This window comes from Takifugu flavidus, chromosome 19, assembly GCF_003711565.1.
Source record: "Takifugu flavidus isolate HTHZ2018 chromosome 19, ASM371156v2, whole genome shotgun sequence".
Lineage (NCBI taxonomy): Eukaryota > Metazoa > Chordata > Actinopteri > Tetraodontiformes > Tetraodontidae > Takifugu > Takifugu flavidus.
This window is the reverse complement of record NC_079538.1, coordinates 5,430,607-5,443,155: the sequence shown is the minus strand read 5'-3', so window position 1 is coordinate 5,443,155 and position 12,549 is coordinate 5,430,607. Positions and strand designations below refer to the sequence as shown.

Genomic DNA, 12,549 nt, shown 5'->3' with positions numbered 1-12,549 from the left:
TAGTGAACGGGACACGTGAAAACAAATGCCGGAAGGCAGCAGAGTCGCAACATAACTTTAGGTCAAACCGGGATCCGACTTTTGTAAGGAAATAAAAAAGAAAAATGCGGGTAAATGTGGGGTATGCTCATTTCTGTAAGTTTGGAAACCTGTGTTTCTTCTACCAAAGCTTAGGAAGAAAAAAAACAACACTGTTTACAGCTTTAAGTGTATTTATGGCTTTCACCTGAAGGGCAAAAGTCCACACAGAGACGTTGCTACTGATAAAGATAAACTTTGAGACCAGTAAAGTAAACGGTTATGAATTTTACTCTCTTTTGTGCCATTAACCAAAACAACTCAAATGTTGCAATACCATGCAAACACCAGACCACAGTAACATTTTGTCAGTTAAATACAAAGCAATGATTCACAATACAATGGTTATTCTGTACATATGAAAACAACTAAAGCATTTGGCCAAGACACTTTAAAAAAAAAAAAAAGAACATAGGAAGGAAGCATTACATCTCAGACGTCATAAAAATGCTCAAATATGTGGATCCGAGTTCTAATTGTTGCTCCGGAAACTGTCCTTTATAATAGACTGATTGAGGCAACAGTCAGAGCTGCTGTGGCTTAAAAAGACAAAAACATGCATTTTAAGTGTTGTGCACATTTTGTACCCAACACCAGCAAACTGTGTAGGCGGCAAATGCAAAAACTGTTTTAATGAATCTGCCTCCTGGGATGGGAAAACAAAGGAAATTAATTCTCAGACAGTTTTCATTTTTGACAGGCCAGAGTTGTGTACTTTTTCAAAAAGATAATAATAAGAGTGACATAACCGATTACTCCAGAGGTCTTCTTTTGAAATACATTGAGATCTTCTTCATGTTCTGAGGGGAGCGCGTGGTCTGCAAAAAAAGATCAAATCCACATCAAGATTCAAGATAATGGCTCGGAAAATTGCAGGTCATGCCATAGTAAACAACTGTGCATTGGGGTCATTTTAAAAACTCCTGCGGTGAGTCCTAGTGAAGATAGTTGAGCTAGAATTTCCAGCCTGGAAACATTCCGTGCATTTCAAACGGACCATTGATGCAGAGGAGAAACGGGTAATTACCTCAGTCACCACAGGAGAAGTCGTGAATGTGTTCTCTATTGCCTGTGTCTTTCATAATAATTTTGAATGTTGTTTTGGATTCAATTTGATTTGCAGTGTGGTTATAATACTATCAGTGTGCGTGTTTTGCTATTTGAGAAATAAAATTACCCTGTTGCCTAAATAGGGACAGTAAGAATTTTTAAACACATGGTGCTACTCCAAAGAAAAAAGTCTGTTTTTATAGAAAGTCCATATTTTTGTACGTACTGGTGAAGCAGGAGCCTTTCCCTCCATTTTCTTTGAGGCACTGGGGCTGCAGGGTGTACCCGGACCTTGACCTTTCCTCATGTTCTGGGCCATCGCTGACAACCAGTCACTTTGCTTTGGAGAGAAATTCTCCTTTCCATTCTGTCTGAACGGTGCCTGTTTTTTATCCTCGGTGTCACAATCGACGTGGACCTGATTCTTTTGATCAGGGCAGCAGAGTTCAGGCAGGGTCCGACTTCTCTTGGCTGCGGGGTAAAGGTCGGTGACACCGTCGCATTGGTCCGCTCCGCAGCAGCGATCGGCTGCAGGTACGGTCTCCAGCCTGCGCTTGACCCGTCTTTCTGTGGGAAAACTGTTGCCTGCCAAACACAGCACCTGACGCTGGGGAGGGCTGCCCTGGCTGGGAGACCCTGGGCTTGGTGATAGCCATTGTTTGATAGAGGATGGTGTTTTCTGGTGAACAGCCGCCTTCTTAGAAGGTACAGGTGAGGTGGTACTGGAGGACTGAGGCAGAGCAGCACCACTGGGAGCACAGGCAGCAAGCTGGGGAGATGCTACGCCGCCATGACTCTCCGTCCTCTGGGACTTGGCAGGGGTTGTTTCAGCCTTCACTAAAACGCCTTTACAGAACCAGAAGTGCTTGTTAGTTTATCGCAATCGCACATCTTACGTCATACAGTACAAGTTAAAAACAGGAAGTGTAGTATAGCCAGGTTAGTCAGGTTATAGTCAGGTTATTTAATGGTTATTTAATGGTGGCACAGCTTACTTGGAGGAGACGTTGGCCGCGCCCAGCCCACCAGGTTAGCCTGACCAACAGATGACTGTTCTCCATCCGTTTCTCGGTGAAGCCTCCAGATCCGCACCGTGTGGTCATCAGAACAGGAAGCGATCTGGTAGCAGAGCAGAGGAGGTTATGCTGAACGTGATCTCCATGAATGAACCGTGCAGGGTCGTACACATACCTTTGTGAAATCTGTAGGGCACCACACAACAGAAGTCACTTCTTCGCTGTGGCCTTGGAGTGTCATGGGTGGATGCTTGGGGTCAGAAATCTGCAACGCAAACATTTTCAATACGAATGGGTGAAATACACCGATTATTTTATTTGCTAAAAAACACAGGACATACCTTCCAGATATATGTGTGATTGTCGCTTGAACCGCTAGCCAGGAACTGGTCATCTGGGCTAATAGTGGATTTTATATAGAATGAGGAGTTCTGGTGACCACTGAAAACTGACACTGTGGAGGAACATTAAGCAGCATGATTATGATCCATTATAATCCAGCGACAGATAAAGAATGTTTGTATAAAATGCCTGAACAAGACATTAAATGCCAAGAATACTTCAATGATGTGAGACTTTTAGGATTCAAAATGCCCATCTGACTTCCAGTCCAAGAGTATTAGGCCAGATTAGGCGCAGATTGTTTGGCCAATATGAGATCCACGACTTTCACAGACCAAAAACGCTGACTTAAAGGGTGCTTTAATACATCTGTGTTACCCGTCCTATAGTAAAACTAACAAACATAATTTGCCTGTAGTTCCATCTGTTGATGCACTGGCAAAGATGTCGGATGTGTACAGCAGTCAGAGGGGAGTCCTCCCTTACCTGGCGACGTTTTAACCCCGCTCACATTGAACATGTAGATATTATCATCAGTACAATTACAGATGATGTTGGATCTCGTAGAGTCCAGGACAAGTCCAGAGTAACCTAAAAGAAATGCATAAACAGATGTTATTTATAACTTACTGTTCGTGTGTGGGTTCTACATGATGTCCAGGATTGTCAATACTAACCGAGCCGCATGCGTGTGCAAGATCCTGGGTAAGGGTATATCTGCAGTGGGACAGGGTCATGATAGTGCGCAGTGTAGCTCTTCCTCAGATCCCACAGCTTAATCACTCTGTTTGAAACATATGAAACAAAATGAACGATGGCGCATACCTGTTTACCCTGCGCGTAACATTTCATGTTGCCATTCTGAATTTCTGAACGTGAAAAGCAATGGATCCTCACCCGTCGACCGCTCCGGAGGAGATAAGGGTGTGCTGATCCTGAAACAGAACGACGGTGACGCTCTGCAGGGTATCCTGCAAGTTTAACGTGCTTGTTAAAAATCAGCTTCTACCACGTTGTAGTATTTTTTTGGGGGGGAAAAAAGGGCAGCGACTGAAGAAGCTCACCACACTGGGGGCCATGCCGCGTGAAATGCTCCGTCTTTTCTTTGCTTTAGCTGAGGGGTTTGTCTCAGCCTTGTTGTGAGCGCCGCTGATCTGCTTGACCTGTCTGTAGTAACCATCTATGAGGAAAAGTAAAGCGGTCACAAATGTTTGGAAGTTTTCAGAATGTAAAAACTGGGGGTGTCTATACCCTTAAAAATCCCCCAATTCTGCTCTAATTCAGTGTTAAATAGATACCTTTTTTGCTGCATCTGGTATCCCAAACCATAATATTCCCGTCTCTTGCCCCAGTACAAAACACAGCTGTTAAACGAGACAGAACTTATAATGAGAATCAACCAGGCAATGTTTTTCATAAATGCAAATAGCTGCTTGTATTTATGAAAACCTGACTTTTTTTCTATCTTGTAAACAATGTATGCTTTTACCCTTAAAACATGTAGAGTCTGTGGAGGCGATATGTTACCTTTTTCCTCAGGTGTGAATGCCACAGATTTGAGGCTACAGAGGTGACCCTTGAAGCTGCCTAGCAGCTCCCCTGACTTTACATCCCACAATCTAGCCATCTGATCACCTGCAGCAGTCACCTAAATAAAGAAGAAAAAACATTTACAGGCGCTGAAATTATGAGTGCAAGATGGCAACAACATAAATGCCACATTAAAACAGTACAGATTGTATCTGTTCCGTGCATTATTAATTCACCCCTTACTATTCTGCTTTTTGTCTTTTTGTTTGTATCCAAGTGCCAAGATAAAGTCAAATTTCTCCTTTTCTACACGCTCCAAAGACAGTTGATTAGATGATACAAGCACCATTTCATTTTGATTCTTAGGCAGGCTTTTAAGTCTTAAACACTACTACTTTACATATTAAATGTTACCAATGTGGGGGCCTTAAGCAGCTCCTTCAGCAGCAGACTGTTACACCCACAGTGTAAAAGGGAGCGTTACCGCAGGTCATTTATCCCAACTGCCGTCAGATTGTTCAACATTCACAATTCTTAATGTAGCACCAATAACCCAGGGTTGGCATATTTGCACTAACTAATCATCCTACCTCTGGAATGTCTTATTTGCACATCTTATTTGCACCTTCATTTTTCTTCACACTGTCCGACACTCCTTTTGTACATAATTTTTAATTTCTGTATATACTGCATAATGTACATAATATAAGAGTCTTTTTTTTTCTTTTAATACTTTTCTGTATTGTACACCACGGGCTACCGCTGTAACGTGTAATTTCACAGATGTGGGATCAACAAAGTTTTTTATCCATATCCTTATCCAATATGAAGGTATTACGAGATAATGAATGATACTTACTAACTGAGCCTCTCCTGGTACCCAGGCAATATCAAACACAGCATTCTCATGAGCCAGCCATTCTGCAGACATGTTCAGCCTCTCAGCTTCTGATACTTCCCAAATGTGGACACAGACAGTATACTGTACATATATATCTATAGAAAAACAGCTTCTGCACATACCTTTAAGTAGAGGGCTTTCACAACGGTCTGTGTTGTAGATGCGAACGATCCCTTCTTCATTGGCTGCTGCAAGAACATTCTGCAGATTCTGGGCTGTTGAGAGATGGGAGGAGATGGGACGCATCAGTTTAGATTGATAAAAAGCAACAGCTAAAGTCTCCTTCATCTGGAGATTGTGTGGGATAAATGATTACCAGAGGAGAAAGCCAGCCCAAATGGTGGCACAGAGTCTCCCAGGTTGCCGTAGGAAACGTGTTCATCCTGCCGGATGCACTTGTAGCCTCCTAGGAGAGAGGTCAAGGGATACTGGTGCCAGGTATCTGCAGAGAGAGCTGGCAATTTTGCACAAAATGTACAAAAAAATGATTTAATCTTATTTGGACAGATATTATTAAACACACATTTAAAGTTTCAATATACTGGTACAACTGCCAGTCAACCAGGATTTTTGCTGTTTTAGCAGTTACTCCAAAATAACACTGAAAGTACTGCATTCAGTGTGGTTTATCTAACTTATCCAGCCATACTGTTTCAGCCATTTGCAAACGAATGATGTCTTTGGTGATCTAGTGATCCAGTCTGACTAGTTTTTTTCTTTCTAAAAGCTGTTTTTCCATTGATTTTTTTGTAGTTCGTTAAAAACATTCAGACATAAAACATGAAGATTAAGTTATATCCATCGTAATTCTGAGCTAATAAGGGCGATCTGCACGGAACAACAACGAAACCTCCCCAATATTCCCGAACCCATTTGATTTCTCACCATTCTGTCTCCGGCTGCCCACTCCCCGCTCAACAATAGATCGGAAAAGCATCCCAGGTCTCCGGCAGCAAAACTGTCTTGTTTTTGAGGAACACTGAGCAGTAAGCCCCTTCTTCTGGCACATTACAGTTGCTTTGCTTTCCCGCGTACAGATCCTCTTAACGCACGGACTGAATTACGCGCTAAAGTTGCGTTCCACGCCACCATTGGCTGCAGGCGACCACTTCCTGTGTAACACTGACCTAATTTCCGGCCGTTGTCTGATCCTTTCAAAACAAACTGTTCTCACGTCGAAGGCGTTGAGGGAGAACACGCTCCAACGCACTCACTCTCGTCAATACGTATTTATTAGGATCGGAGAACAAAATTATTTTTCGAATAAATATAAGGACGACGGATGTAGAGCTTAAATGTCGTGTTTTGGAACCGCGACTGTTATTTTGAAAAGGAAAATATTCTGGAAATGGTGTTCTCAAACTTCCGGCTCGAGCCGAATTCTACAATAAAATAGTAACAGCTCATGGTTCCTCTCCTTGTGTGTGGGTTTTTATGACTTTAGCACCACAAAGAAGCTGCGATGTCGACTTCAACCGCTCGCTCATTCCTGTCAGAGGCGTGTTATGGCGAACAAGAGCTTGACGCCAATTCTGCGTTAATGGAGCTGGACAAAGGTGCGCCAGCTAGCTTGTTAGCCACTTAGCACACCGCCAAGCGGTTGCTGTGACATCTCCTGTGTTTTGTGTTGTTTGTGACTGACCACATTTTTGACCAGCACGTTGCCATTTTCCCCAGGTTTGCGGTCGGGTAAACTGGGGGAGCAGTGTGAGGCTGTAGTGCTGTTCCCTAAACTCTTCCAGAAATACCCCTTCCCAATTCTGATCAACTCTGCATTTCTGAAACTAGCAGACATATTCAGACTCGGGTATGGATACTTTATAATCTGATAGTAACGCCATTAAAAGCTTTGTTGTTGTTTTCCATTATATCATTGCCTAATTTTGGAACATCCTAATGCTTAAATATATTGGATATCAACTGTACACAACTAGGTTGTTTGTGAATCACATTATCGTACCTGAAATGTGTCAAAAAAGTGTGTTGCGATTTCAGGAACAACTTTCTGCGTCTGTGCGTGCTGAAAGTAACACAACAGAGTGAGAAGCATCTGGAAAAGATCCTCAACGTGGATGAATTTGTCAAAAGGGTGTTTATAGTCATCCACAGCAATGACCCGGTGGCTCGAGCCATCACTCTGAGGTTTTATTACCTTGTATTATCCATTACTGGACTCTGTTGGGCAGAGGTTTGCAGTAGGTTTTTGATTACTGTTGCTACTCCCGATCAGGATGCTTGGAAGTCTGGCCTCTATCATCCCTGAAAGGAAGAACGCCCACCACAGTATACGCCAAAGTCTGGACTCTCATGACAACATAGAAGTAGAAGCTGCCATATTTGCTGCTGCAAGCTTTTCTGCACAGTCCAAGTACACGTAACCTTTTTAACTTTGCTTCTGTAGTTACACGACAGAACACTGGAAGAAGCGCTTTATTTGTTTTCTTTTCTTTTCTTTTAGAGATTTTGCTGCTGGGATTTGTAACAAAGTCAGCGAGATGATCCAAGGTAAGGTCTCCACTTGTTATTGCTTTAAGCTGTTAACTTTTCAACCAGGTTGTAACATTTCTTTTCATACATTACACCCATAAAAAGAAGTGAAGACCTAAACTAGTAACTAAATGTGAAAGTTTCCACAAACTAGTTGAGATTTTATAGTTAGAGAGCATTTCTTTTTGCCTTCTATTGTGTTTTCCAGGTTTGGATACTCCAGTGGATCTGAAGCTAAAGTTGATCCCCATGCTGCAACACATGCACCATGATGCCAGCTTGGCCTCGAGCAGCAGAGATCTCCTGCAGCATTTGGTCAGCTCGTACCCCTCCACCCCAATGGTTATTGTCACCCTGCACACCTTCACCCAGCTGGCTGCCTCCTCCCTCATTGATATCCCAAAACAGGTATGTTTTAACAGCACATTCTTATTGGTTACATTTTAATTTGACCACTAACAAGACTACATTATGTGATTGGGACTTAGGTTTTAGTCAGATTACCAGGTAGCTCTATACCTGAAGGAGCCAACAACACATTATAGAGATGTCAGCAATAAGCATTTATTAACAGCACAGAAATGAGTCAAAATCTAAATGAGCCTAATGTCATTGCTACTGGTTAAAATGTTGGACTGTGGTTTTCATTATGTTTTCATTACAGCTGCAGCTTCTCCTCCAGTATCTGAAAGATGACCCCAGGAAAGCTGTGAAGAGACTTGCAATTAACGACCTAAAGTTGCTTGCTAAGAAGGCGCCTCACCTTTGGACCAGAGAAAACACCCAGGTACACTTGCTCACGTCGCCGCGGCCTTTGTAGGATCGCTGATCTCCGTGTGATCTGATGTTGTATCTTCGCAGACCCTGTGTGAATGTGCCTTGACCAGCCCTTATATTATCTTAAAACTGGGAATGATGGCAGTGCTCTCCACCCTCTCTGGAACAATTGCAATCAAGCAGTACCTCAGCAATATGACAGGTTATACTAACGTTTTTTTCCATCTGAGTATCGTGATTTTATTTTGTTTGTTTTCCCACTAAACTACATAAGGATGAGACATGGTGTGCAGATTAGCCTATAACGCTGTTATTACATGATTCTTTTTTACTCAGGTAGCCCTTCAATTCCCCCTCGCCTTAGCGACCTGGTTAAACTGGCACAAGAATGCTGTTACCACAGCAACCTGGCAGTTGCTGCTCATGGGGTCATAGTTCTCTCGAACATTGTCATTTCCTGTCCGGAAAAAGGTTTGTGAAAGAAGCTTCCGACGTTGTGAGGCACAGTGCGGACGGATTTATTTATACAATTTGTTTTCCAGACATAGTTCAGTTGGAGCAGGACACGGTTCTTGGTGTGGAGTCTCTTCTGATGCTTTGTAGCCAGGACAACAGCCCGAGTGCTCAGGCTGCACTTAAAGTAAGATGCAATCACAGCAGATAAACAGTTAATGCTTTGCCGTTTTACTGTTATTGCACCGGATTTAGCAATCGTTACTGTCCTACTGTGTCGACTCCAGACAGGCCTCACCTCATTGGTTAAACTGTTGAAAAGCCGACCCCATCTCAGCCAACCGGCCGTGGAGTTCCTCCTTGGCCAACTCCACTTATCATGTGACTCCTCTCGCGTTCTCATGTGCCACAGCCTGGCTGCCATTGCCACCCACCTGCCAGTGTTAGGCGATGGCATGCTGGGAGATTTGGTGGACTTGTACAAAGTGGCCAGTTATTCATCCACTGACAAGCAGCAGGAGCTTCTGGTGAGTGACTGCGCAGGGCTCAGGCCTCACCTTTGCTTTTTCGGTTTGCGTTTTGATTCAGACTCTCTGTTTGTCACAGGTTTCCTTAGCAACAGTGATTTTTGTAGCTAGCCAGTCTTCTCTGTCAGCTGAGGTTCAGTCTGTCATTAAAGAGCAACTGGAAAATGTTGCTAATGGCTGGACGGTGTACCGGATCGCGCGGCAAGCCTCACGCATGGTAACGCATTCTTCTGGATATACAAAACTATGATGTCACATCTCAGCAGCGTTGTATAAATAGATATAAAACTGTGTACAGTCTTAGTGTCTGGTACCTCTATTTCAGAGGTCATAACGATTAAATCTGATTTAAATAAATGAATAAAACATTAAATAAACTTTTTACTAAACCCAGCCCCTAATCTGTTGTTTCTGCTGTTCCGCTGATGCTGCTATGACCATTAGGCAATACACTGTTTGGAAAAACAGGATTTGTTTAAAGTTAATTGGAGGGAAAACAATGTATAATGAGTGTTTTTGTTCAGTGATGATAATGTTTTGTGCTAACTCTGCAGGGTTGTCATGAGTTCTCCAGTGAACTGTACCAGAGTCTGCGAACCCGTGTGGCATCTGAGCACTTCTACTTCTGGCTGAACAGCCTGAGGGAGTTTTCCCAGGCAGAGCAGTGCCTGAGTCTTGTGACAGATGGAGACTACAGCGGAGCCATGAGCGCCATCGCCGAGGCCCTGCGCTCCTACCAAAAGGGCATCGCTTCCCTCACGGTCGGTTTACTGCATAATGAAAACATTTCAACTCGTGCCAGCGCATAAGCGACTAAAGCTGCCGAGTGATTGCGTGGCATTTCAGACTGCTGGTGTATGAAGTGGCTAATACGGGCTACATTTGTGACGCTGCAGTTTTTATGTGATGTTATCTGGTTCAACTGCTTCTCTAGGCGGCCAGCACTCCTCTTAGCCCGCTCACATTCCAGTGTGAGTTCATCAAGCTGCGCATCGACACGCTACAAGCGCTGTCTCAGCTGATTTGCACCTGCAACAGCTTGAAAACCAGCCCTCCTCCCGCAATTGCAACCACAATCGCCCTCAACTCTGGCAATGACCTGCAGCGCTGCGGTCGCATCGCCGTGCAGGTACGACTGTAGTCGTGTTTCTAGAGGTACCCACCAGCAGTGGGCTGATTGTGTCTCACAACAAACAAAGTGTGAGTATTCTCTTTTTCCAGATGAAGCTGTGCATGGATGAGTTCCGAAGTCTTGCAGCTCGCTATGCTGATTTACACCAGGCCTCTTTTGATGCCGATTACGCCACGCTTCGCAACGTGGAGCTGTATCCTTAAGTACCGGTATTTGTCCAACGGCCTGCCTTATTTGTTGGAATGTGTTTACAGTTTCAGTTGTTCCTTCCTAACTGTTGGCTCAGTCAACAACAGAGCTGTTTGCTTGTGTCCCATGTAGTAGAAGCACTAATACTCGACCCACATACAGCCAGGTGAGTTTTGACGAAGGCGTCCTTATTTCACCACATTTCTGAGTGTTTAAACTGGCTCTTGAAGACTTCTTACCATTGCAAACCTGTTTAAGTGGACAAAAGGTGATGTGATGGTGCCATACTGTGGCTGTACAACAGCGACTTGTGTTTATTATGACACATGACAGTGACCATGAGCTTTAACTGGGCGTTTCTCTTTCTAATCCAGCTTTCAGGAGTACGGCCCCCTGGGGTCTGTGCAGACACACAGTGAATATGAGAGACGCATGATGTCAGTCTTCAGTCATGTGTTGGAGGAAGTGGAGGGCCTCACTAAGAAGCACCCTCCTGTCTCATTCCTGGTGAGATCAAGACGAAACATGTAGTAAACCTAGTTTAGGCCCACTGTTAGTCTCGTATGAACTGAAAGCTAAACACACTTCCAGTAGTGACAACGTTCTTTTGTTTTACAGCACACAGGTTGTCTTTGCGATGCTGTCATAGCCTTGCTCAAGGTGCCGCTGTCTTTCCAAAGATATTTCTTCCAAAAGCTGCAGTCAACGAGCATAAAGGTACATTTGTTGTTTCTTTTTTACCGTATGATTTTAGCGACATACTTGTGCTGACCTGGTGTGTTTCGGATTGTTCCAGCTTGCATTATCTCCTTCCCCACGCACTCCAAGTGAAGCCATTCCAGTGCAGAACACCCAGCAGTTGACTCTGAAGGTGGAGGGGGTCGTGCAACATGGTTCAACACCAGGACTCTTCAGAAAGATCCAGTCCGTGTGTCTAAATGTCACCTCGGTTCTCCAGAGCAAGACAGGACCTGATTACAAGGTAGCTCATGTTTGCTGCATGATTTTCTTTTCTACATTGACATCCGAATTGATATCATTTCAATATTTGCCTTTCTTTTTTTTTTTTTTTAGATCGCACTGGACACTAAAACCAATGAGATCGAGCAGCGTGTAGAACCCCACAACGACTACTTCAGCACCCAGTTCCTACTGAATTTCTCCATCTTGGGCACTCACACCGTTACGGTGGAGGCCTCTGTGGTGGATGACGATGGCATTGAGTGGAAGACTGGACCCAAGACCACAGTATCTGTGAAATCACTTGAAGATCCTTATTCTCAGCAGCTCCGGCATCAGCTGCAGCAGGGCGGAGCTCAGCCTGCTCCACAGAGGGGTGCATACGCACGCTTTTAACTTATTGCAGTGGTACACACAGCTTCGGCATCCATAACGCAGCTTTTTTTGTGTGAAGAGACTGAATATAAGAACATATGTTTTCTGATTTCAAAATCTCAGCTTGATCCTCTCAATGAAATATGTCCTCTAACCTACCCGGCTAGATTTAAGATTGCGGGATACAAGAAATGACAGTAATTTAATTTGGTACATAGTCTTGCATCAATATTTACCAAATGTTCGATGATGGACAATCATTGATGTTCTTAAGCGATGTACCGTAGTTTCAGAAGATGCCCTTGAATTCACTGTGCAGCCGTTGCCAGCAGGGGGCGCAACAAGCTCATTAATCATTAGTAGTTATTCGAAACACCATTCCGTTGTCAATTCCAGGCGCGTTTGAAACGTGTAAAAAAAAAAAAAACTATTACTGTGGAATTATTCCTAAAATGCACACCTAAGAAGAATTTACAACACCGGTTTGCTAATGTTTATAATGTTAACTGTTTTTACGTGTGTAAGTGTCAGCAGTCGTTGAGCCAAACTACAATTCACCTTCTTTGTCGATTTTTCAAAATAAAAGTTCTTTAAACAGCTTTCCATCAGTTATTGGCTCAGGTTATTATGAAAGTGTCGAAATTGAATTCCAAGAAATTGAAAGCAACAAAACGCCTCACCTAATAGTATTTAATAATTTGAATACCGGACCCGCGTAGGAACATTTATTGA

General features: G+C 43.5%; 2 protein-coding genes across 2 annotated transcripts; one reads left to right on the top strand and one right to left on the bottom strand.

The window, feature by feature from the left end:
- Nucleotides 1–115: 115 nt before the first annotated feature.
- On the bottom strand, nt 116–6,132 carry dtl (denticleless E3 ubiquitin protein ligase homolog (Drosophila)). The gene is made up of 15 exons (XM_057017460.1): nt 5,803–6,132; nt 5,234–5,371; nt 5,040–5,132; nt 4,876–4,937; nt 4,014–4,134; nt 3,785–3,850; nt 3,551–3,666; nt 3,384–3,457; nt 3,164–3,270; nt 2,973–3,077; nt 2,486–2,598; nt 2,320–2,409; nt 2,124–2,247; nt 1,355–1,974; nt 116–896 (listed from the first exon to the last, which is right to left on the bottom strand). Exons 1-15 carry the CDS (start codon nt 5,924–5,926, stop codon nt 831–833), a joined length of 2,019 nt encoding a protein of 672 aa, XP_056873440.1. The 5' UTR covers nt 5,927–6,132; the 3' UTR covers nt 116–830.
- A 140-nt stretch (nt 6,133–6,272) lies between these two features.
- ints7 (integrator complex subunit 7) lies at nt 6,273–12,416 on the top strand. Its single transcript, XM_057017459.1, has 20 exons — nt 6,273–6,473; nt 6,595–6,724; nt 6,913–7,059; nt 7,148–7,285; nt 7,376–7,422; nt 7,613–7,812; nt 8,069–8,191; nt 8,266–8,383; nt 8,518–8,652; nt 8,724–8,821; nt 8,922–9,161; nt 9,241–9,378; nt 9,716–9,922; nt 10,096–10,290; nt 10,383–10,486; nt 10,580–10,648; nt 10,857–10,989; nt 11,101–11,199; nt 11,279–11,464; nt 11,557–12,416. Exons 1-20 carry the CDS (start codon nt 6,380–6,382, stop codon nt 11,836–11,838), a joined length of 2,883 nt encoding a protein of 960 aa, XP_056873439.1. The 5' UTR covers nt 6,273–6,379; the 3' UTR covers nt 11,839–12,416.
- Nucleotides 12,417–12,549: the final 133 nt, after the last annotated feature.

Excerpts from the sequence above, each read along its gene's own strand:
- dtl (XM_057017460.1), bottom strand. The coding sequence starts at position 5,926 with ATGTGCCAGAAGAAGGGGCTTACTGCTCAGTGTTCCTCAAAAACAAGA. Across the intron at positions 2,599-2,972 it reads CGGGGTTAAAACGTCGCCAG|TGTCAGTTTTCAGTGGTCAC; the intron begins GTAAGGGAGGAC and ends GTTCCTCCACAG. Across the intron at positions 1,975-2,123 it reads GCGGCCAACGTCTCCTCCAA|GCGTTTTAGTGAAGGCTGAA; the intron begins GTAAGCTGTGCC and ends GGTTCTGTAAAG.
- ints7 (XM_057017459.1), top strand. The coding sequence starts at position 6,380 with ATGTCGACTTCAACCGCTCGCTCATTCCTGTCAGAGGCGTGTTATGGC. Across the intron at positions 6,725-6,912 it reads GCAGACATATTCAGACTCGG|GAACAACTTTCTGCGTCTGT; the intron begins GTATGGATACTT and ends TTGCGATTTCAG. Across the intron at positions 10,649-10,856 it reads CTCGACCCACATACAGCCAG|CTTTCAGGAGTACGGCCCCC; the intron begins GTGAGTTTTGAC and ends TTTCTAATCCAG.